Source organism: Phaenicophaeus curvirostris, chromosome 4 (genome assembly GCF_032191515.1).
Source record: "Phaenicophaeus curvirostris isolate KB17595 chromosome 4, BPBGC_Pcur_1.0, whole genome shotgun sequence".
Lineage (NCBI taxonomy): Eukaryota > Metazoa > Chordata > Aves > Cuculiformes > Cuculidae > Phaenicophaeus > Phaenicophaeus curvirostris.
In genome coordinates, this window is record NC_091395.1 from 77199714 (window position 1) to 77221467 (window position 21754).

The 21754-nt window shown below is 47.9% G+C and overlaps 1 protein-coding gene across 2 annotated transcripts in view; it reads left to right on the forward strand.

Annotated features, from left to right (window-relative positions):
• Positions 1 to 21754, forward strand: part of SFXN5 (sideroflexin 5) — a 115454-nt gene that overhangs the window by 9826 nt on the left and 83874 nt on the right. For both annotated transcript variants that reach the window (XM_069856658.1, XM_069856659.1), the window contains exon 3: positions 14688 to 14765. In XM_069856658.1, the coding sequence (XP_069712759.1) occupies positions 14688 to 14765 (78 nt within the window). The remainder of the gene's footprint in view (positions 1 to 14687; positions 14766 to 21754) is intronic.

The following is a 21754-nucleotide window of genomic DNA, read 5'->3' on the forward strand; positions in this document are numbered from 1 at the left end:
AAAGTATCCTGACCAGCAGTGTGAAGGAGAGGATTCTGCCCTTCTCCTCTGCTCTCATGAGATCCCACCTGGAGTTCTGTGTCCAGGTCCTGAGTCGTCAGCACAAGAAGGACATGGAGCTGTTACAGGAAGACCAGAGGAGGCCACAAAGATCATCCAAGGGCTGGAGCAGCTCCCATACAAGACAGGCTGAGAGAGTTTGGGTTGTTCAGCCTGGAGAAGAGAAGGCTCCGGGGAGACCTTAGAGCAGCTTCCAGTACTTAAAGAGACTCCAGAAAAGTTCTGGAGGAGCTCATGATCACCTAGCGCAGTGACAGGATGAAGAGGAATGGTTTGAAGCTGCAAGAGGGGAGATTGAGATGAGATCTGAGGAAGAAATGTTCTCCTGTGAGGGTGGGGAGGCCTGGCCCAGGTTGCCCAGAGCAGTGGTGACTGCCCCGTCCCTGGAGGTGTTCAAGGCCAGGTTGGACAGGGCTTGGAGTAACCTGATCCAGTGGGAGGTGTCCCTGCCCATGGGAACTGGCTGGGCTTTGAGGTCCCTTCTGCCTCAAAACCTTCCATGATTTTATGGAATACCCTTAATCCACTTGCTTTGAGAGCTTTAATTGTAGGACAGTGATGCTTTAGTAGACCTGCCATGCATCTTGTGAAGTCTACGTGATTTCTCCTTCCCTAGATGGAAACCCATTCTTGGAGCGTGGAAGCTGCTGTGTTGATTGTCCTACTTGCCGTGCTCTGTGTATCCCATGTTGTGCTTTAAAATAATTGGTCTTGATGTACGTAAAACCAAAAGCTCTTTGGTTTCCTTTGATAATTTAGGTGGCAAATTAAAGCCTAGAAATGGTCTGATGAGAAAGCAGCCGTTTACGGAGAGCTCCTTCCCGCTGACAGATGGCCGCATCTTTCAGGCCCAGGGTTCTTGGGGAACAAATAAATCGCTGTTTGTCTTGGAGGAACTCTCTAGCAAATGGAAAATAAGTCAATGAATGAGTCTTTAATGAGAATGAAGGTTAATCCCATGGAAAATGCTGGGAAATGTAATAATATATTTTTTTTCTACATCCTTTTTTTAATTGCCGGGTGTTACATCATTGTGTCCTACTGGTGGCCGTGTTTTGAGGAAGGATGAAGTGATGCCTCCGAGTGGGGGAAGCCAAGCACAGTGATATTGAGTGTAATTACTCTCAAGGACGGATCTCTCTTACTAATTTGTTTTTTCAGTAAAGCAAATTCATAGAATCATGGAATGGTTTGGTTGGAAGGGACCTCAAAGCTCATGCAGTCCCAAACCCGCTGTCATGGGCAGGGGAACCTCCCACTGGGTCCGGTTGCTCCAAGCCCCATCCAACCCGGCCTTGAACACCTCCAGGGGTTGGGCAGCCACCACTTCTCTGGGCAACCTGAGCAGAGGGTCAGAATCCCCTCTTTCACCCTGCTGGCCACGCTGCTCTGGATGCAGCCCAGGACACGGTTGGTTTCTGGGCTGTGAGCGCACGTTGCCAGCTCATGTTGAGTTTCTCATCCACCAGCACCCCAAGTCCTTCTCCTCAGGGCTGCTCTCCATCCATTCTCCACCCAGCCTGTAATTGTGCTTGGGATTTCCCCGACCGAGCTACAGGACCTTGCATAAATTCTTAATACAATTAAAAACTTGCTCATCTTTCTGAGGTTCTTAACCCTTAATCCTGAAGGGATGCAGACTGGATTATTTCGCAGCCGTACTTTCCATCCTGTGAACTCTTGTGTGGTGTGGCAGGGGCAGTTCAAAGCCAGTCACTCCAGTTTTAACTGTAGTGTCTTCTGATAGAGTAATTCTGGTAGAGTAATGGTTGGACTCGATGATCCAGTGGGTCTCTTCCAACCCAGTGATTCTATGATTCAATAGAGTCCTAGCATGGTCTGGGTTGGAAGAGACCATGGAAGTCATCCAGTCCAACATCCCTGCAGGAGCACGAACATCTTCAACCAGATCAGGTTGTCAGAGCCCAATCCAGCCTGACCTTGAATGTTTCCAGGGATGGGGCATCCACCACCTCTGTGGGCAACCTGTGCCAGTGCCTCACCACCTTCAGCATAAAAAGTTTCTTCCAAATTTTCCATCTATTTCTCTCCTCTTTTAGTTTAAACCCATTCCCCCTTGTCTTATCACTACAGGTCCTGCTAAAAGCTTTTCCCCATTTTTTTACAGGCCCCCTTTAAGTATAGAAAGGCTGCAATAAGGTCTCCTTGGAGTTTTCTCATCCCCTGCTGAACAATCCCAATTATCCCTATCCAGTTCTTGCTTTTGGAGAGCATTTGATATTGAAACAAGGTCCCCGACCTCATGTCAATATTGCACATCACCTCTAAAGAGAAGGTTTTCTTGCATGCTAATTCCTGTCATTACTGCCTTTCTAATGAAATCATCCCTTATTTTTGGCAGCTGCAAATTTGCAAACTTTTCCAAGAAGCAGGAAACGTGTCGTTTCAGAGGTCGAGCCCGGCGAGTCCTGCTGTCACGACTGTGAGAAACCCCTCAGTGGGTGTGTTTTCAAAATGTGTGAGGTTAAAATGATTGGAATAATACTTTTAATTGCTCTGTAATTAAGGTCCATCGGGAGAAGCAGTAGGGACCAGCAGATATTTTCATAAGGTGAACTTATCCCTTCTGACAGGAGTCTGGACCGACTGTTAACGCTCCACAGGGAGCTCTTGTGGAGAAAGCTGTGGCTCTGATAATAACGTGAAATAAGAAATAAACCGAGCGCAGAGAGGACTTCTCTGCTTTTGCTTTATCTCATTGTTTGAAGCATAAATCTACAGAGCGCTGAGCATCTTGCATTCCCATATTTGGGTTTAAAATGGAAGCGGGATTAGATGTATGTTATTTATACGAACGATACCTTCTTACTCAGCAGATTGACTGTCTGTGTTTATTCAGTGTCACATCTGCTGGCTCTACTTGAACAAAAAGTTTCTGGCTCCTGTTGTCTGTCGCTGTAGATCCAATACAATAGGGCCAGCTGGAGTCAAGTCTGCCGTATGGATCATCTGTGGAGCAGGGAGACGGAATCGGAAGCCGTTGAGCTGCTGATGGCACAGAACAGCTGGATTTGGGGTGTGAGAGGTCCTGGCTTTGTGTCCCAAATGAGCCCCTGTACTCGGCATGGGGGTGTGAGAGGTTCTGGGTTCATATTCTGGTGGGGCCGCACCTCAAATGCTGCGTTCAGTTTTGGGCCCCTCGCTCCACGAAGGACATTGAGGGGCTGGAGCGTGTCCAGAGAAGGTAACGGAGCTGGGGAAGGGGCTGGAGAACAAAGATTATGAGAGGTGGCTGAGGGACCTGGGGTTATTTATCCTGGAGAAAAGGAGACTGAGGGGAGACCTTATCACTGTGTACAACTGCCTGGAAGGAGGTTGGAGTGAGGTGGGTGTTGGTCTCTTCTCCCAAGTGACAGGTAATGGGATGAGAGGAAATAGCCTGAAGTTGCACCAGGGCAGGTTCAGAGTGGACATCAGGAAAAATGTCTACATGGAAAGGGTTCTCCAGTCCTAGCAGAGGCTGCCCAGGGAGGTGGTGGAGTCTCCATCCCTGGAGGTGTTTAACAGCTGCGTAGATGAGGTGCTCAAGGGTCTGGTTTAGTAGTGGACAGGTATGGTTGAACTCATTGATCTCAAAGGTTTTTTCCAACCAAGTGATTCTATGGTTCTTTGATTTCCAGATTTGAGGTGCTGGTGGCCAGAAGACTTTTGCTTTGCGTCACGTGCCCTTAACCCATTGTAGCTCTGAACCTGAAAGCAGTGAAACTCGCAGGCATCATTATTGGGCTAATGCAGCCTCGAAACTCGGACACTTGAGCAGAGTGAGGCACCAACTATCCCAGCACACTCTGTCCCGTCACTAAGCTTTCTCTTAAAAGCCTCGAATGCAAAACTTGACTCCGTTTTTGTTGATTCTGTAACAGGAGTGTTGGAGTGCTGCTGGCATAATGGCTGTTATTACGGTCTGTATGTGCACATATGGGTTTCTGGAGGCAGCTCTGAGCCATGTGTAGGCATCAGTTGAGATCCAAGGGAATACAAGGCACAGATCTTTGAGGCGGAAACACGGTGCCCTTGAGCAAGAAGGACAAGGTGAAAAGTCTGTATGAGGGCTCACGTGCTGGCAGGAGGTGTCTGGTGCAAATCCATAGAATCATGGAATGGTTTGAGTTGTATGGGACCTCAAAGCGCATCCAGTTCTACCCTCCTGCCATGGGCAGGATCACCTCCCACTGGATCAGGCTGCTCAAAACCTCTTCCACCTGGCCTTGAACCCCTCCAGGGATGGGGCAGCCACAACTTCCCTGTGCAACCTGGACCAGGGCCTCCCCACCTTCACAGGAGAACATTCCTTCCTAAGATCTCATCTCAATCTCCCCTCTTGCAGCTTCCAACCATTCACCCTCATCCTATCCCTGCACTCCCTGACCAAGAGCCCCTCTCCAGTCTTCCTTGGAACCCCTTTCAGTAACGGAAGCTGCTCTAAGGTCTACCTGGAGCCTTCTATTCTCCAGGCTGAACAACCCCAACTTTCTCAGCCTGACCTCATGGGAGGTGCTCCAGTTCTTGGATCATCAGATCCATGTCCTTCCTGTGCTGAGGATTCCAGAACTGAACAAGGACTCCAGATGAGGTTTCATGGGGACAGAGTAGAGGGGAGAATCCCCTCCCTCACCCTGCTGGCCATGCTTCTTTTGGTGCAGTACATGTGTGCAGTTGTCTATTGGACCCCATACCATTGTCCTCTATCCTGCCAGGATGCTGGTGTGATGATTTTGAGGGTTCCAGTCACCAATAAAGGGTTCCTGGAGGTGGCCATGAGCTCAGTGTGTTGTGGGCTACTGTCTTGCTGACACCTCTGTCTTTGTTCTTTGTCAATCTTTCTTTGGCTTGCCAAGCAAAGCCCCTAATAACGTGATTGTTCAGCAGCTCTTTCTACAAAGACTGAAACATTCTGCTGATGTACTCCAGGTGATGACCTTGTGTGTCAATGTTGGTTTGAGTCTGGCAGATCCCGTTACGTTAACTCTTTGCACTAAAACCTGTGGGTTAAAGCTAAGTCTGTTCAACCAAACTGAGTCAGGTACTGGGTTTTGGCCGTGCAGCCAGCTGATGTGGCTCGTGACATGCAACTGAGCACCCTTCCTCTCCGAAAGGTGTGGTTGGAGTTGATGATCTTAGAGGTCTTTTCCAACCTTAATGATTCTATGGCATTGGATTCTATGGCACTGGCAGAGGCTGCCCAGGGAGGTGGTGGAGTCCCCATCCCTGGAGGGGTTTAGCAGATGTGTAGATGAGGAATCTGGTTTACTAGTAGACCGATACAGTTGGACTCGATCTCAAAGGTCTTTTCCACCTCAGCAATTTTATGATTTTATGATCCCTGGCACCGCTTCTGGGCTTAGGGCTGTGAGAACATCCTCCGGGTGCAGATGGTCTGTCTCGCACCCTATTGTGAGAGCTGAGGCCCCATCATCCACCACTAGAAGTGCTCTGGTTTCTATTGAGAAAAGGGGTATGAAAGAAACGTTATGGTAAAACCTGTGGTCACGTTTTTTTCCTTAAGTGATGCTATAAAAACTCAAGCACCACTTCTTCCTACAGCCAGTAGAAGAGAAATCACACAACAATAAATATTCAAACAGTGGCACAACGTTGTAGAGAGACCTTTTTTTTCCCCTGTTAAAGTAGAAATGAGGTGTAATCATAGGCATCATCAACCATCACAATGATGCTCTCTCCTGCTAAAAGCCAGGGGAGTGGACACGGTATTTGGAGCTGCTGCACATTGTGAAGTTGTTTCCTACTTTCTAGAGGTTCTGCTTAAAAGAATCAAAGAATCACTTGGTTGGGAAAGACCTTTAAGATCATCAAGTCCAACTGTCCACTATGGATCCACATCCCCAAGCACCTCATTTACCCGTCTTTTGAACCTCTCCAGGGATGGGGACTCCACCACCTCCCTGGGCAGCCTCTGCCAGTACCTAAGAACCCTTTCCATGAAGAAGTTCCTGTCACCTTTCACTTGGGAGGAGAGACCAACACCCACCTCGCTAGAACCTTCTTCTAGGCAGTTGTAGACAGCGATGAGGTCTCCCTTCCACGTCCTTTTCTCCAGGCTAAACAACCCCAGGTCCCTCAGCCACCTCTCATAACCCTTGTTCTCCAGGCCTATTCCCAGCCCCTTCCCTTCTCTGGATGCACTGCAGACCCTCAATGTCCTTCTTGGAGTGAGGAGCCCAAAACCGAACCCAGGATTCAAGGTGCAGCCTCACCAGTGTCAAATTGCTCTCTCCAACTACCTGAAAGGAGGTTGTAGAGAGGAGGGAGCTGGGCTCTTCTCCCAAGTGACAGGGGACAGGACAAGAGGGAATGGCCTCAAGCTCCACCAGGGGAGGGTCAGGATGGACAGCAGGAAAAAATTCTTCACAGAAAGGGTCATTGGTCCCTGTCCGAGGCTGCCCAGGGAGGGGGTTGAGTCCCCTTCCCTGGAGGGGTTTAAGGGACGGGTGGATGAGGTGCTGAGGGCCATGGGTTAGTGATTGATGGGAATGGTTGGACTCGATGATCCGGTGGGTCTCTTCCAACCTGGTTATTCTATCATTCTGTGATTCTATAACTTAAGTAATATTTGGACATTATATCACACAAGCTGATAAAACTTCTACTGTTCTCTGGCATCCTAGCTTATTAAACTTTTATTGCTTCCTATTTGTCATTTCAATACTGTGACATTAGTCAACTTAATACTATGGCAGGGTAGTTTTAGAGATAAGTTATTAAAATCACAGTCTACATTCAAGCTGAGGAAGAGACAACTTGTCTTCAAAATAGGAAGAAAGCAGATTCTCTACATTTCTGAAAAAGCAATTTGCCTAAAGAGGACCTATATAATTTTTCCTATTAATTACTGTCCTAGTAGTTTTAATATAATCTGCTTATAAGCAATAGCATGTATCTCATTTTTCTACCTAGTTTTCTAGGAAACAATAGGCATTTGGAAGTTAGATTTCCTAAGAAAAAAACTGTGCAACTTTTCTTACTAAAACCTGAATCTAAGATACACAGACACAGAGATTTAGAGATAACTCGTTGGCCTAGGCAAACTCTTATGGTATTATGAAACGTTTCTTCTTAGGTTACTGCAGGGCCTCTTTCCTCTTTGGTCCCTTTAATTTTACTACTAAGCATAAATAAAAATTTTGATCAAGAAAATGCATTGCCACAACAAAGAGAGGATGGAAGCCTTTTTATTCCTACTGGTAATTTGCTGATGGTGTCTTCGATCCTGTGTCCCCTCCTAACCTCTACCTTTGAGGAGGAGGCTCTTTTGGGGAACTTTTGATATCCATGCTGTGACTGGAGCGTTCCACCCGCCTCCTTTTACCAAACTTTCCTCTCCCATGAGGAATGGCTGGGAGAGCTGGGACTGTTCAGCCTGGAGAAAAGAAGGCTCAGGGAGACGTATGTCAATCCCTGAAGGAAGGATGCATAGAGGATGGAGCCAGGCTCTTTTCAGCGGTGCCGAGTGATGGAGCAAGAAGCAGTGGTCACCAAGTGAAGCACAGGAGATGCTGGGCAAACATCCAGAACACCCATTTGACTCTTACAGCGACCAAGCGCTGCCACCGGTTGCGCAGAGCGGCTGTGGAGTCTCCACCCTGGGGAATATTCAGAAGCTGTCTGCTCAAGATCCTGGATGGACAGATCTAGCTGATCCTGCTTTAGCAGTAGGGTGGGACCAGATGACCTCTGGATGCTTCACCCTCTCTCAGTCACCGATGAGTGTGGGGGGCTGTGTCCATTGCATGACACAGGGTTGATGGAGGGGTCTCTGTGGACCTCTGGCCCTGACGGAACAGCATTGCCATTCCCTGGTTGAGGGGACTCCAGGCACACGAGGAGGAGGGGATTGGAGCCCAGGGCTCATGAGTGGAGGTGGAGGACGGTCCCTGTGCACAAGGGCCAGCCGTTCCCTCAGGCAAGCAGCACGGCAGGCAGGAGCGAGCCCCACAAAACGAGCCCTCAGCCCTAGGAAACCTCCTTCTTCTCCCACCTTTGGATATCTTTCGGGCCATGCCACCTTGCTGGCTGTTGCTCGGCACCTAGCAAAGCTGTGGCCAGTGCAGCTGGCCTACAGGTCACTGAGCTTCGACGTCGTCGGACGCTACCCATGCTTGGAAGGATGAGCAGCTGGAGCAGTCAGCCAAGTGGCTGCTCTCCTTTGAAGAGGGCAGCGTTTGCTTTAGGACCACGAGGGAACATGCTGGATCCCAAGAGTGGTTGCCAGGCCGGCACCTCCCAGAGCAGCCAAGCAAGTGGCTGCTCTGCTTTGAAGAAGGCACCGTTGGCGTTAGGACCGCGAGGGACCAGCATGGAGCCTAGACGTGTCCCCCTGCCAGGGAGCAGCCAGAGCAGCCAGCCAAGTGGCTGCTCACCTTTGAAGAGGGCAACATCACCTCCAGTTACAAAATGGAACCGCATGGATCCCAGGAGTGGTTGCCAGCCAGGGAGCTCCTGGAGCAGCCAGGCAAGTGGCTGCTCACCTTTGAAGAGGGCAGCGTTGGGTTTAGCCCCACCAGGTGACAGCACGGAGCCCAAGCGTGTTCGCCAGACACGGAGCAGTCTGCCCAGCCAGAAAGGTGGCTGCTCACCTTCGCCTTTGACACAACCGAGGCACTTCCCGAAAAACGGGAGAAGGAAGGCACCTCTCGGGAGCTTCAAGAAGGACAATCGGCCAAGGAGGAGGAACAACATCCCCCTGCCTCCTTGCCATGAGAAGCACTGCCCCTGCTCACACGAGCAACGCTGTCCGGTGTGCAGCTGGGAGCACACGGTCGAACAGCACAGAGTCCGGGCGTGCCTTTTGCCTAAGGCATGGGCTGAGGCGCAGCTGCAGGCACCCTCCAAATGATGACGTGCAACCCATGGAGGTGGATCCAGCAGAAGACAGTGAGGAGCCAATGGAGGTGGATCCACCGGATGACAGCACGGAGCCAATGGAAGTGGATCCACCTCAATAAGAACCATCCACGGCAGTGGGTCCACCTGCCACAGCCATCACCTGGCAGTAGTACCCCAGCATTCTGTCGCAAAGGAAATTTGGAAATACCAAGGGCTTCAGAGAAACACTTCACCAATCTGCTTAACCCTTTTCTGGACAGTGTCGTTGTGCTTAAGAAGACCCCTTCTTCTCTGAGATCATTTTGCAAGAATGAAAATAAACGTTCAGCTTGCTGAGTTTAAATCAGAATCCCCCTTGTAATTCCTTCTTAGAAGTTAGTAAATTTCCTAAGACTCATAAAGACTCAGAAAACAATCTAATTTTATTAAAAATGGGTAATGATAACCGCTCCCGTTTAAATAAGGGTTTGATGATTACTTTTGATGAAGTACTAGTTTCTATACTATGTTACACAACCCTATATATGACCCAGCCCCCAAACATGTAGAACACCACATTTAGCAATTGGACACGTAGCAGTAACATGAAGATGTAAGTGAAAGGAATACACAGGTACTGAGGCAATCGCAAGGGAAAGTCATGGGTGGCCCATATCATGGTCTCATATAGTCAAAAGCAGGTTGTATTTGGTTTTGGGCAACCTGATCTAGTCGAAAGCACCCCTGTCCCTGAAAATTGGGCTGGAAACAGGTGATCTTTAAGGTTCATTCCAGCTCAAATCATACTATGACTCTATATATACATGTGAGTTGAGTCACCTTCCTTGGAGGTGTTTAAGGCACGGGTGGATGAGGTGCTAAAGGGCATGGTTTAGTGTTTGATAGGAATGGTTGGACTCGATGATCCTGTGGGTCTCTTCCAACCTGGTGATTCTATGATTCTATGATTCTATAATATATTTAAGATTACGCCACCATTTCAGGAGCTTGTGGAAGTTCTTGGTGGCATGGCATATTAGCATATAGATAGTGGTGACAGAAGCCAACTGACTTCCCAACTTTTGTCCTCTCCTGTTCATGGTCTAAGAAACAGGACCTAGAACAGATAAATCAAGGAAAACCAACTATAACTGTGGTTGGTGATGATAGGCTTATTGAGACTGGAATGGATCAATATGCTTCAAAAACTGAATATTGACATTTATCAAGTAGTTATTGGAAAAATAAGCTCTAGCCTTTGCATATTTCTAACCTTCTATGAACTTTAAGCAATGCAGTTTCAAAGCTAGAACTCTATAATCTCAAAGTAAGGACTGGGACCAAGTGGCCTGGCTTTGAAGGAGAAGTTTCCAGATTATTGGCAACAAAGTTGTCTCGCTTTTTTCCTACTTCACCTTGGAGCACTTTCACACTTGGCAGCATTAAAGCTATTTTCAGACCAGACCAGAAGGCAGTTTTTATTTTGTCCAAGTTTGTCTTGCTCTTCACAGGTGCCTATTTATGTGATAAGTTTTGGGGTGCCTGTCCACGTTTTTTTCTGTTCATCCAGGCTGTTATTGGCTATAGATTTCTATCCTAGCTCCAAGATGTGGCTGTTTGGAGTACTGCCAGTTCTGTCTGTCAGTGGATGAGGTATTTCTATAAGCACCAGCTTCAAAGCTCTTCTATGTGACAGGGGACAGGACGAGGGAATGGCCTCAAGCTCCGCCAGGGGAGGTTTAGGCTGGACATTAGGAAAAATTCTTGACAGAAAGGGTCATTGGGCATTGGAACAGGCTGCCCAGGGAGGGGGTTGAGTCCCCTTCCCTGGAGGTGTTTAAGGCATGGGTGGACTAGGTGCTAAGGGGCATGGTTTAGTGTTTGATAGGAATGGTTGGACTCGATGATCCGGTGGGTCTCTTCCAACCTGGTTGTTCTATGATTCTATGAAATCCAGGGGCTCAAACCCTTCCCTGCTCCTGCTGGCCACACCGTTTCTGATCCAAGCCAAGATGCCATTGGCTTTCTTGGCCACCTGGGCCACTGCCGGCTCATGGTCAGTTGCTGTCAACCAACACCCCCAGGTCCTTCTCCTCCAGGCAGCTTTCCAGCTGCTCTTCTCCAAGACTGGAGCCACACGGGGTTGTTGTGACCCAAGTGCAGGACTGGGCACTTGGCCTTGTTGAAGACTTTGACGAAGGGGTAAATCCAGCCGTGTCCTTTCACCAGTGAAATCTAGAGGCTGTGGGTTGTTCTCTAAGACCATCTCAACCCCTCCCAGCCCCGGGAAAGGTGTCTTCTTAGTGTTTTGTTGGCTTTTGGTCTCACTCTTGTCTACCTCAGGCCCCATCAGCAGCGTCGCTCTAGGACTGTTTGAGAAAGTTCTCTCTCCTGACGGAGCTGAAAGAGGAAATTCATGGAGACGGCAATTTTAAAAGCGAAACCAGGCTTTTTTGTTTTCTGTTTGTTACCCTTCTAAACAAGATGGGCTCTGGCCAGGGTTGTTATAGTAACTACGAAGATTTCCTCAAGAGGAGGATTAAAAAATAGAACACAGACCCATTCATCTCTTCCTTCCAGTTTTTCATTCAGAGTTACATGCTGTTCCGTGGAGATAATTTGCAAGACACACAGGGTAGGTAATTTCGGCGACAAAAACACATACCAATAATGAGCACAAATGTCTCTCCAGAATGTTGTGCTGGCACTCCTGCCTTATTTTCTGTCTTCGAAGGGTTGTCTTCCCTGGATCTGCAGTCAGTAGTCATTCAGCTGTCTGGCTTTTCACCTCAAGTAGCTGGGCTGTCTACGTTCGTGTGCAGTTATATTTATTGATGCTCATGCTAGGTAGTAGCTTTTTTCCTAATGGGATGTGATTATGATTCTATGGGTTTAGACAATCATGAGGCCAACAGGGCAAGGAGCTATCACGAACAACTTCAAGAGGTTCAAGTTCTGTTGTGATCTTAGAAGCATAAGAAGCACTCACTGAAAAACGTTACGTGAACCAGGGTTGGAGAAGGACTTGGATCATAGAATCATCAAGTGGTTTGGGTTGGAAGGGACCTTACAGATCATCTCTTTTCAGCCCCCTGCCATAGGCAGGGACACCTCCCACTAGATCAGGCTCCTCAAAGCCCCATCCAACCTGGCCTTCAACACCTCCAGGGATGGGGCAGCCACAACTTCCCTGGGGAACCTGGGCCAGGGCCTCCCCACCCTCATCACAAAGAATTTCTTCCTAATGTCTAATCTAAACTCCCCCCTTCCAATTTAAAACCGTTCCCCCTCATCCTATCACTCCAGGCCCTTGGAAAAAGCCCCCCCCATCTTCCCTGGAGCCCTTTCAGGTACTAGAAGCTGCTCTAAGGTCTCCCTGGAGTCTTCTCTTCTCCAGGCTGAACAACTCAACTCTCTCAGCCTGGTCTTAGAGCAGAGGTGCTTCAGTGTGTAATAATAATAATAATAATAATTTCAAGTCTAATAATAAAGAGTCTAATATGAAGTCTAATACAAAAAACACAAGGTAGAAGTAGAGAGTGGAAAAGTTCTTCGATCAATTCAAGCTAAATAGGAACAACTTAGGATACAAAGTGCAGCCTCGAAGTGGTTAAATTTGCTTATCCAAGCCTGCCAAAAGCGCCAGATCACCGAGCAATGCCTCCCAAATATTTGGAAACCAAACAAATCACTCAACTAAGCATTTTCAAAAGCCTCCTGCAGGTTATCCGTCATCCAGATGAGGAACGTCAACTTTGGTTGGATGTTTCTGCTCTAGCCCTGTTGTTTGAGCAGCTTTTCTTCTATCGCTGCCAGAGGACATTTCATAAATAGCACATGTTTTCTCTGAAATAACATGTAGGGTGATTGCGGCTCACGTAAAGCCCTGTGGGTTTGGGGTAATCACGGCAAGGCTCCTCGCCGTCACCGCAAGCTCCTCTCTCCCAGCCCTCCCGTAATGAAGGCGAGCGCCCCTGAGCTCATTACGAGCTCGCGGCCATGGGATCGGTTGCAGGGAAACGACTTTGCTCCCTTTCATGCAGACATCAAAGAGTACTTTGTTGTTTCCTTGGAAGCGCCAGCAGTTACGCCAACCTGAAAGCGCCAATTAGTGAATGACTATTGTCCTGAAAACATTCAACACGCAAGACATATGGAATAGCGATAATTCCTTCACTTGTAAAGCGAGCGGGTTGGGATCCGATCCACGGCCGTTTTTACACTGTTTGAGCTCACATCATCAGCGCCACAGTATTTCCAGCCCTGATATTTTATTTGTTTTATCTATTTTATGTATTTTATGTGTTCTTGCACTGATTAGTATCTACTCAGAGAGGAGGAGACTCTGTACGAAGAAGCCAAATGAGGCTTTAGTGCCAGATAGGAAGAAACTCTGCAAAAAACCTACATATTCATAGCAAAATGTGGGATCAGAGATGGTTAAGTTTGGAAAAGACCTCTAAGATCATCAAGTCAAACCAGAGATCGTCAGTCATAGAATCATAGAATAGTTTGGGTTGGAAGGGACCTTAAAGATCATCTAATTTCAGCCCCCCTGCCATGGGCAGGGACACCTCCCACTGGATCAGGCTCCCCAAGGCCCCATCCAGCCTGGCCTTGAACACCTCCAAGTCCAACTTCATGATCTTGGAATTCTTTTCCAGGCTTCCACCTCACACCTACTGGTAAATTATTGTCCGGTGTTGTATTTAACTATCGTTCTTTGAGATCCTTCATGATCTCAACATACCCTAGTCCCCTTCAGGATGGAGAATGAACCCACCAGCAGTCAAGGGTGGTGTCTGAGTCTGTGCAGGCTTCCACCTCGCTCTTCCCTCTCCAGTACAGGAACTGGGAGCCAAGCCAGGTCTTTGATTGAAGCAGTTTCCCTGTGGAGATCACTGGGAGATATTGATTCGAGAGTATTGGGTGGATAGCGGAGTCTTAGGTGAGTGTTTCACATTGTACCTGAATGAATCCATTTTGTCTTCAAGTCAAACTACTATTTGGGGGAATGGATTTAAGCTCAAAGAATGGAGATTTAGATGAGATTTAGGAAGAAGTGTTTTCTGTGAGGATGGTGAGACACTGGCACAGGTTGTCCAGAGAAGTCATGGGCGTCCTGGAGTTGTAGAAGACCAGGTTTGATGAAGCTTTGAGCAACCTGATCAGTGGGAGACATCCCTGCCCATGGCAAGTGGTTGGAACTGGATGAGTTTTGAGGTCCCTTCGAACTCAAGCCATTCTATGATTCTCTTTTCTGCCCTTAAGTGAGAACTCATGAATCTCTGAGATTTCTCTTATTGTTGGTATCACACTGGAAACTCTCAAGTTTAATTTCTTAGAGCCATTAGATTAGACATTAGGAGGAAATTCTTCATGGTGAGGGTGATGAGGCACTGCCCAGGGAAGCTGTGGCTGCCCCATCCCTGGAGGGGTTCAAGGCCAAGTTGGATGGGGCTTGGAGCAACCTGATCCAGTGGGAGGTGTCCCTGCCCATGGCAGGGGGTGGGACTGGATGGGCTTTGAGGTCCCTTCCAACCCAAACCATTCTATGTTTTTATGATTCCTCTCCAGCACTCCTGAGGGCAGCAGATCTCGGCCAAGCAGCAAAACAACCGTCCATTCATCCTTTTTTTTTTATATCATATGAGTAAAAAGCCCCATCATAAGGTTTGCACAAAAGATGGTAGAATTCCGTAATTTAAATTCATTGCCTCAAATAAAGCAATTCCATGCAGGACAAGCCTTGCAGAGCATGTTTTCTCCTGTTTTCTTTGCAGAGCCGTCTGAAGGAAGCGGTGCAGCTCTTGGAGGATTACAAGCACGGGACTTTGCCCCCGGGAGTCACCAACAAAGAGGTAAGAGGGAAAAGCCTTTTAACTCTTGCTTCTTTCAGCTGTCTAAAGGAGGATGAGGTGGTATTTTGAACTGTTTCTGTGGTCAAACGCTCTGCTGGATGGACTTTTTTGGTGGTTCCAGCAGTGAAATCCCATGTAGACATTCTTCAGTTCATTGTCTACTTCTGCACTGTTGCTTCTGGTCCCTTGCAACTCAGCTGCTAGAGTCTTATAGTGAATTTGGGTTATTCTGGAGGTCCCACATCAGAAACATTGCTGAGCAGAAGTGCTAGCCAGGGGCTTGCAATACAAATGTGTAAGTCTTTTATTTAGAATAAGTAGAAAGTTTGTGGTTTCTGACTTGCAGAGCATCATGGTTTAGCACTGACCCAGCCAACTGTGGCAGCTAGAACTGAGCAGCTGTTTTTCCAAAGGAAAAGGGGAAAGGGAAGTCGTAGAATCATAGAATGGGTTGGGTTGGGACGGACATCAAAGCCCATCCAGTTCTAACCCCCTGCTGTGGGCAGACATCTTCCACTGGACCAGGCTGCTCGAAGGGAACATGATGTGTAGTGATGGGTAGTGAAAATTTTTCATGGGAGGGGTCATTGGGCACTGGAACAGGGAGGTGGTTAAGTCCCCTTCCCTGGAGGTGTTTAAAGGGTGGGTGGATGAAGTGCTGAGGGACATGGTTTAGTGATTGATGGAAATGGTTGGATTCAATGATCCAGTGGGACTTTTCCAACCTGGTGATTCTGTGATTCTGTGTAGTGTGGGTGTGGTGTGTACGACTGTGCGATGTACAGTACGATCCATCGCTCTCCTGGTCTTTTGGTGTCCCTGCCTTCTTTCCACCCGAATCTGATGGGAAGAAGAAAGAAACCGAGGTTGAGGGAAGGCAAAAAGCAAAGAATGATGCAGCAGCAGATGACTCAGTTCCCATCTGCCTTCAGGCAGATGAAATACAAGTCATTCGCTGTGGCAAACCACGCAGACTTTTGACCTACATTTTGGGTTTGATCAGTGTCTAAACTCAAAGTTCATTCACAATTGCATGGAGAGAGAGCAAACAAAGGTATCACGTTTTTTGTTTCCCTTAGTCATGACAAGATATAAAGGAGGTGGAAGTTGTTATGCAAGTTGGAGGGGTTTAAGTGTAAAATAAAGGTGTAGGCTAGAGGAGGAGAGAGAAAAAGATGCCAAAAGTGCCTTTCTTAGGGAAATCTTAGTGTAGGTGGGTGTTGGTCTTTTCTCCCAAGTGACAGGGTGAGAGGAAATGGCCTCAAATTGCACCAGGGCAGGTTCAGATTGGACATCAGGAGAAATTTCTTCAATGAAAGGGTTCTCAGGCCCTGGCAGAGGCTGCCCAGGGAGGTGGTGAGTCCCCACCCCTAGAGGGGTTTAACAAATGAGCTAATGAGGTGCTCAAGGATCTGTTTTAGTAGTGGACAGGTATGGTTGGACGCGATGATCTCAAAGGTCTTTTCCAAACAAGCAATTCTATGGTTCTATATCAGTGTCAAATATAATATTTTTTGTAGTAAAATCTTGACATGGTTCACTTTGATCACAATTACAGAGGGGCTGATGGATTTTTGCTGCCTGTAGGATAATCACCTTTCCCAGGCGGAGCCTGAGGTGGAATTACAGCGTGTTCTTGTTGTGGTCTGCAACTACGCTTTGCTGCAGCAATTAAACTAAACCGCAGGGAGAGGTTAGTAAGGCATGGGTAGATCCCACCAAAGCTGTGGGACTCGAACGTTCACCCACAATATGGCAGTTCCTCTAAGAAGGATAAAGACGGGGCCTGAACGCAGCTCGTAGAATGATAGAATAATTTGGGTTGGAAGGGACCTTAAAGATCATCCAGTTCCAACCCCTCTACCATGGGCAGGGACACCTCCCACTGCATCAGGCTGCTCAAAGCCTCATCCAAATCGGCCTTGAGCACCTCCAGAAATGAGGCATCTATGACTTCTCTGGACAGATGACACTCAGTGTACTGGGGCAGCAGCTGGACAGGAGCAACCACAATGCTGAAGCAGCCAAAGCTTCCTTGTTAACCTGGAGAAAGGATCCATGAAGTCAGGAACTTCTTCTTCGCTTCTGGAGCTGGCTGATTGTGATAGAAGAGCAAGTTGAGCCAGCAGGGGTAAATTGGGCAATAAAACCATCAGGTGCTCTTTGACCCTCGTGATTAATCTGGGTGAAGCTGAATGGGAGCTTCTGGCTAGGATAATTGGAGCTTCCTAGTGTGGAATGATGGGCTGGCCAGCTCTTGGTCCATGATAGGGATGTTCCTCAAGGGACATCCCTGGAGGTGTTTAAGGGACAGGTGGATGAAGCGCTGAGGGCCATGGTTTAGTGTTTGATAGGAATGGTTGGACTCGATGATCTGGTGGGTCTCTTCCAACCTGGTGATTCTATGATTCTGTGATAATCTGAACGCTCTCCTTGTCCCACGTCTGCTCATGGGTGGACTTGTAATAAACTACTTGCCTGCATATGGTGGCAATGAAGCAAGTGAGGATCTTCAAGCTCCACATGAACCAGCAACGTGCACTCACAGCCCAGAAGGCCAACCGTATCCTGGGCTGCATACAAAGCAGCATGAGCAGCAAGGCAAAGGAGGAGATTCTGCCCCTCTACCCCACTCTTGTGAGATTTTACCTGGAGTCCTGTGTCCAGTTCTGGAGTCTTCAGCACAGGAAGGACATAGATCTGTTAGAGCAACTCCAAAGGAGACCACAAAGATTATGTGAGTGCTGGAGCACCTCCCATCCAAGGCCAGGCTGATAGAGTTGGGGTTGTTCAGCCTGGAAAAGAGAAGGCTCCAGGGAGACCTTAGAGCAGCTTCCAGTACCTGAAGGGGCTCCAGGAAACCTGGTGAGGGACTTTTTCCAAGGGCCTGGAGTGATAGGATGAGAGGGAATTGCTTTAAATTGGAAGGGGGAAGATTTAGATCAGACATTAGGAAGAAATTCTTTGTGATGAGGGTGGGGAGGCCCTGGCCCAGGTTGCCCAGAAAAGTTGTGTCTCCTCCATCCCTGGAGGTGTTGAAGGCCAGGTTGGATGGGGCTTTGATCACCCTGATCCAGTGGGAGGTGTCCCTGTCACACGCGTCTCTGAGTGGAGTTGCCACGTGCTGGCAGGAGCCCAGCAGATGCTAGTTAATTTGTTTTTTGACCGATTTGGAGGTTTTTAAACCTTTTTGGACTGCGAGCAGATCTGATCACCTTGTATTCACCGCAGGCAAGACGTGTACTGAGTGGTGACTTGGCTCGTCTGACTTGGTAGCACAATTGAATCTAAGAGACCCCAATTTGCTCTTGTTCCTCATCAAGGAGGCTGGGTAGAACTTCATGTGATGCTTGAGAGAATCATAGAATCATAAAATCCGGGTTGGAAGAGACCCACCGGATCATCGAGTCCAACCATTCCTACAAAGAAGGACTCAGCTTTATATCCTCTAAAAGCTGATTCAGGTTTGGTTGCCAGAGCCCCTCGGTGATGCAGTCACTGCCTTTGTGATGGGCTCTTCAGGCATGGATTGGGTACGGCATGTGGATCAAGAGATGCCTGAATGTGCTTCAAGGCTTCGTAATCAGAATTAAAACCATAATCACCTTAGAAGCCTTTAAAAATAAGAGTTTGGGCAGAGTTTGAATGCATGAGCTTTCTGAACAACCCAACACCCCCTTCAAATATCAGCTTCGAGATCAAGAAGACAAGTTGTTTTGACAGGGTTGTTTCACTAATCTCCTGCCTGATCCACTTTTGTGGTGTGGAACATTTGACAGTGTTCAAATTCCCTTTTTTTTTTTTCCCCCTCATTCAGAAATCCGTGGCTCTCATGAAGGATGGCAGGCAGGAGCTGAAAGCATCCCAGCAGCTCAGCACAATCTATATGGCTTGCTGAAATGGTTTCGCCACATGAAAAATGGAAAATATAAGAGCCTAAAGCTATGTAACGTCAAGTATCTCCTCCACACTTCTCTTCTTGACAGGGCTCTTGTGGAACAAGTCTTTCTCTTCAGCATTTTCAGAGCAGATTTTTCAAAATGAGATGAATTGGAACAATTAAGGCCTATCTAAAGTAAAAAAACCTGGAAGAGCCATAATCATCTAAAGAAAAAAACTCTGTAGAGCCATAAATGTACTTTGCTCCAGTTCCTCATGACCATTTCTAAGCCAGTTCCCAAAATAAAGGCGATTCATGGACACCAACGCTGCCAACACCTACATCTCTTCCACTTTCGTAGAATCATGGAATGGGTTGGGTTGGAAGGGACCTTAAAGCCCTTCTTGCTCAAGTCTTGCTTAAAGTTCTTGCTGGAGTACGTACCACTGAATAAATATTCACCGAGCAGCTATTCTGTCTCTGTTTTGCTGCGTAAATAATTGCTACAGTTATGATAAAAAACATGTTTTCCAAACATTTTTTGTAATGTAGGAATAAACCCTCTAGTTTCCCTCAATAAAAAGCGATCAGCAGTCTGGCAGCTATTGACAGTTACAAGATCAATTTGTCATTTTTGCTAATGACGCCCAAGAAATAGGTTTTTACCAGCTTGAGTTAATGGTCATTTCCCCAAGAGGTGCAATCAAGAGCAAGAGGAAGAGCTACTGGATGAGTGTGAGACCTGAAAGAGGGGAGAATGGGATGAGATCTTAGGAGAAAATGTTTTCCTGTGAGGGTGAGGAGGCCCTGGCCCAGGTTGCCCAGAGAAGTGGTGGCTTCCCCTTCCTTGGAGGTTTTCAAGGCCAGGTTGAATGGGGCTTGGAGCGACCTGGTCCACTGGGAGGTGTCCCTGCCCATGGAACAGGATGGGCTTTGAGGACCCTTCCAACCCAAACCATTCTATGATTCTCTGACTCTAGATAGGTCCAGGGGCACAATCCCTTCCCTGCTCCTGCTGACCGCCCTGATCCAGGCCCAGATGCCATTGGCCTTCTTGGCCACCTGGGCCACTGCTGGCTCATATTGAGCTTCTGTCAACCAACACCCCTAGGTCCTTCTCATCCAGGCGAGAGGTTGTTCTGCCATTTGAGGCAATGCTTTCTCCTACAAATACAACATCAGCCCAATAAAAAAGTCTTAAAGGTGCACATGTTCTCTATCTCAGGAGCATCAGTGCTGAGGTTCAACCTCAAACCACAAGGTTCTACCAACCACGGAGCAGAATCATGTGGCTTTTGTCCTTTATCCTCAGGCTTCTTTCCCTAATTCCGAGGATTTCATCTGTGTCCTCTGTGTGCGTGAGTCCCTTTCCCAACCTGTCCAACAGACCAGCACAGATTGGAAGAACAGATTGACGCTGGCATGTCAGCAGTGGTAGAAAGTTAAGAGAAGCAGCACTCGGCAGCTCTCAAACGCGGAGAGATTTCAATCACTCCCGTTTTTCCTCCACAGCTGTTTTTTTAGTGTGATATTTTTATGCTCAGCACTGCACCTTTTAAAGGCTGATGCATAAAACACCACTCAGGCATCCAAGATCCACCTTGGAAGGGCTGAGATTTCAGGGTGAGCTTTGGGCTGCTCTTCTCTTTCAGCTTTTCCCCTCAAAAAGTGCTTTAGACTTTGATTTTCTTGGTAGAACTCCCTGTAGTCACCCGTGCTTGAGCTACGCTGGTGGCATGCCCAGCAAAACGCATCCTTTTTGGTGTGCGCTGACTCATTTTTGCCTTTGAAATTGGGGTAGAAATAGCTGCTGTGAAGCTATCAGTCTAATATCAGTTGCTCATCAGCCTAATATCGCTCCAAATATTGAGCAGCAGCAGCCAAGCTGCTGCTCAATATTTGGAGCGATATTAGGCTGATGAGCAACTTAGAATTAGAGCCTTGATTTGCCCTTTGATAGATTCACACAACTCTGTCCTAAAAACTTAATATCTAACCAAGAAGTTGAAGAAAAACCATGATGAAGGTTCTTTGTCCTCTTCTACCTCCCCTCTGTCCCTTCCATCCTGATGTCAAACCAGCACCTCGACTTCTCCCTATGGTCCTGCCAGCAGAGAGAGGTAAAGAGCCACAGAAGAGGCTGAGGGTGCTTGGTGTGTGTGGAAGGAGGGTTCTTGATGCTTTTTCTCCGTGAGGTTTGTGGTTTTGTCATGCCCAAAAGAGGTTTAAAAATGTTTGCAATAAACTAAATGCAGCCCTTGTATGGAGGAAGCTGTTCAAGCATCATGGAATGGGTTGGGTTGGAAGGGACCTCAGAGCCCATCCAGTTCCAACCCCCCTGCCATGGGCAGGGACACCTCCCACTGGATCAGGCTCCTCAAAGCCCCATCCAACTTGGCCTTGAACACCTCCAGGGATGAAGCGGCCACGACTTCACTGGGCAACCTGGGCCAGGGCCTCCCCACCCTCCCAGGAGAACATTTCTCCCTAAGATCTCATCTCAATCTCCCCTCTTGCAGCTTAATACCATTCCACCTTGTCCTCTCCCTGCCCTCCCTGACCAAGAGCCCCTCCCCAGCTTTCCTGGAGCCCCTTTCCATACTGGAAGCTGCTCTAAGGTCTTCCTGGAGCTGTCTCTTCTCCAGGTTGAACAACCCCAACTCTCTCAACCTGTCATACGGAGACAACTCTGTCCTCAAACATGCACCCGCAATCGAGATGGAACCTATTTGATTGATCATTCCCTGAACTGCATGTGTGAACTGGTACAAATTTGTTCCGTGCCCAGAATTCCGCGAGGGGAAGCGCGATGCCATGGCAGCGTGAGCTGATCTAAGCCAGCTCTGCCATGGCTCTGTCTCCTCTTCTCCCGGCCATGTGTTCCCACCTCCTTGCTGGCTTGCACCGGCACAGCTGGTTCAGAGAGCTGATCTTAATAAAACCTAAAGCTCCCTTCCCCCTCTCCCAAAACGCTTCTTGTTTTGACTTGTATTCCGTCTGCTCTGGAGCGCACGCCTGGAATGGGGAGGGATCGTAGAATGGTTTGGGCTGGAAGGGACCTTTACAGGCCATCCAGTCCAACCCCCTGCAGGAGCAGGTGCATCTTTAA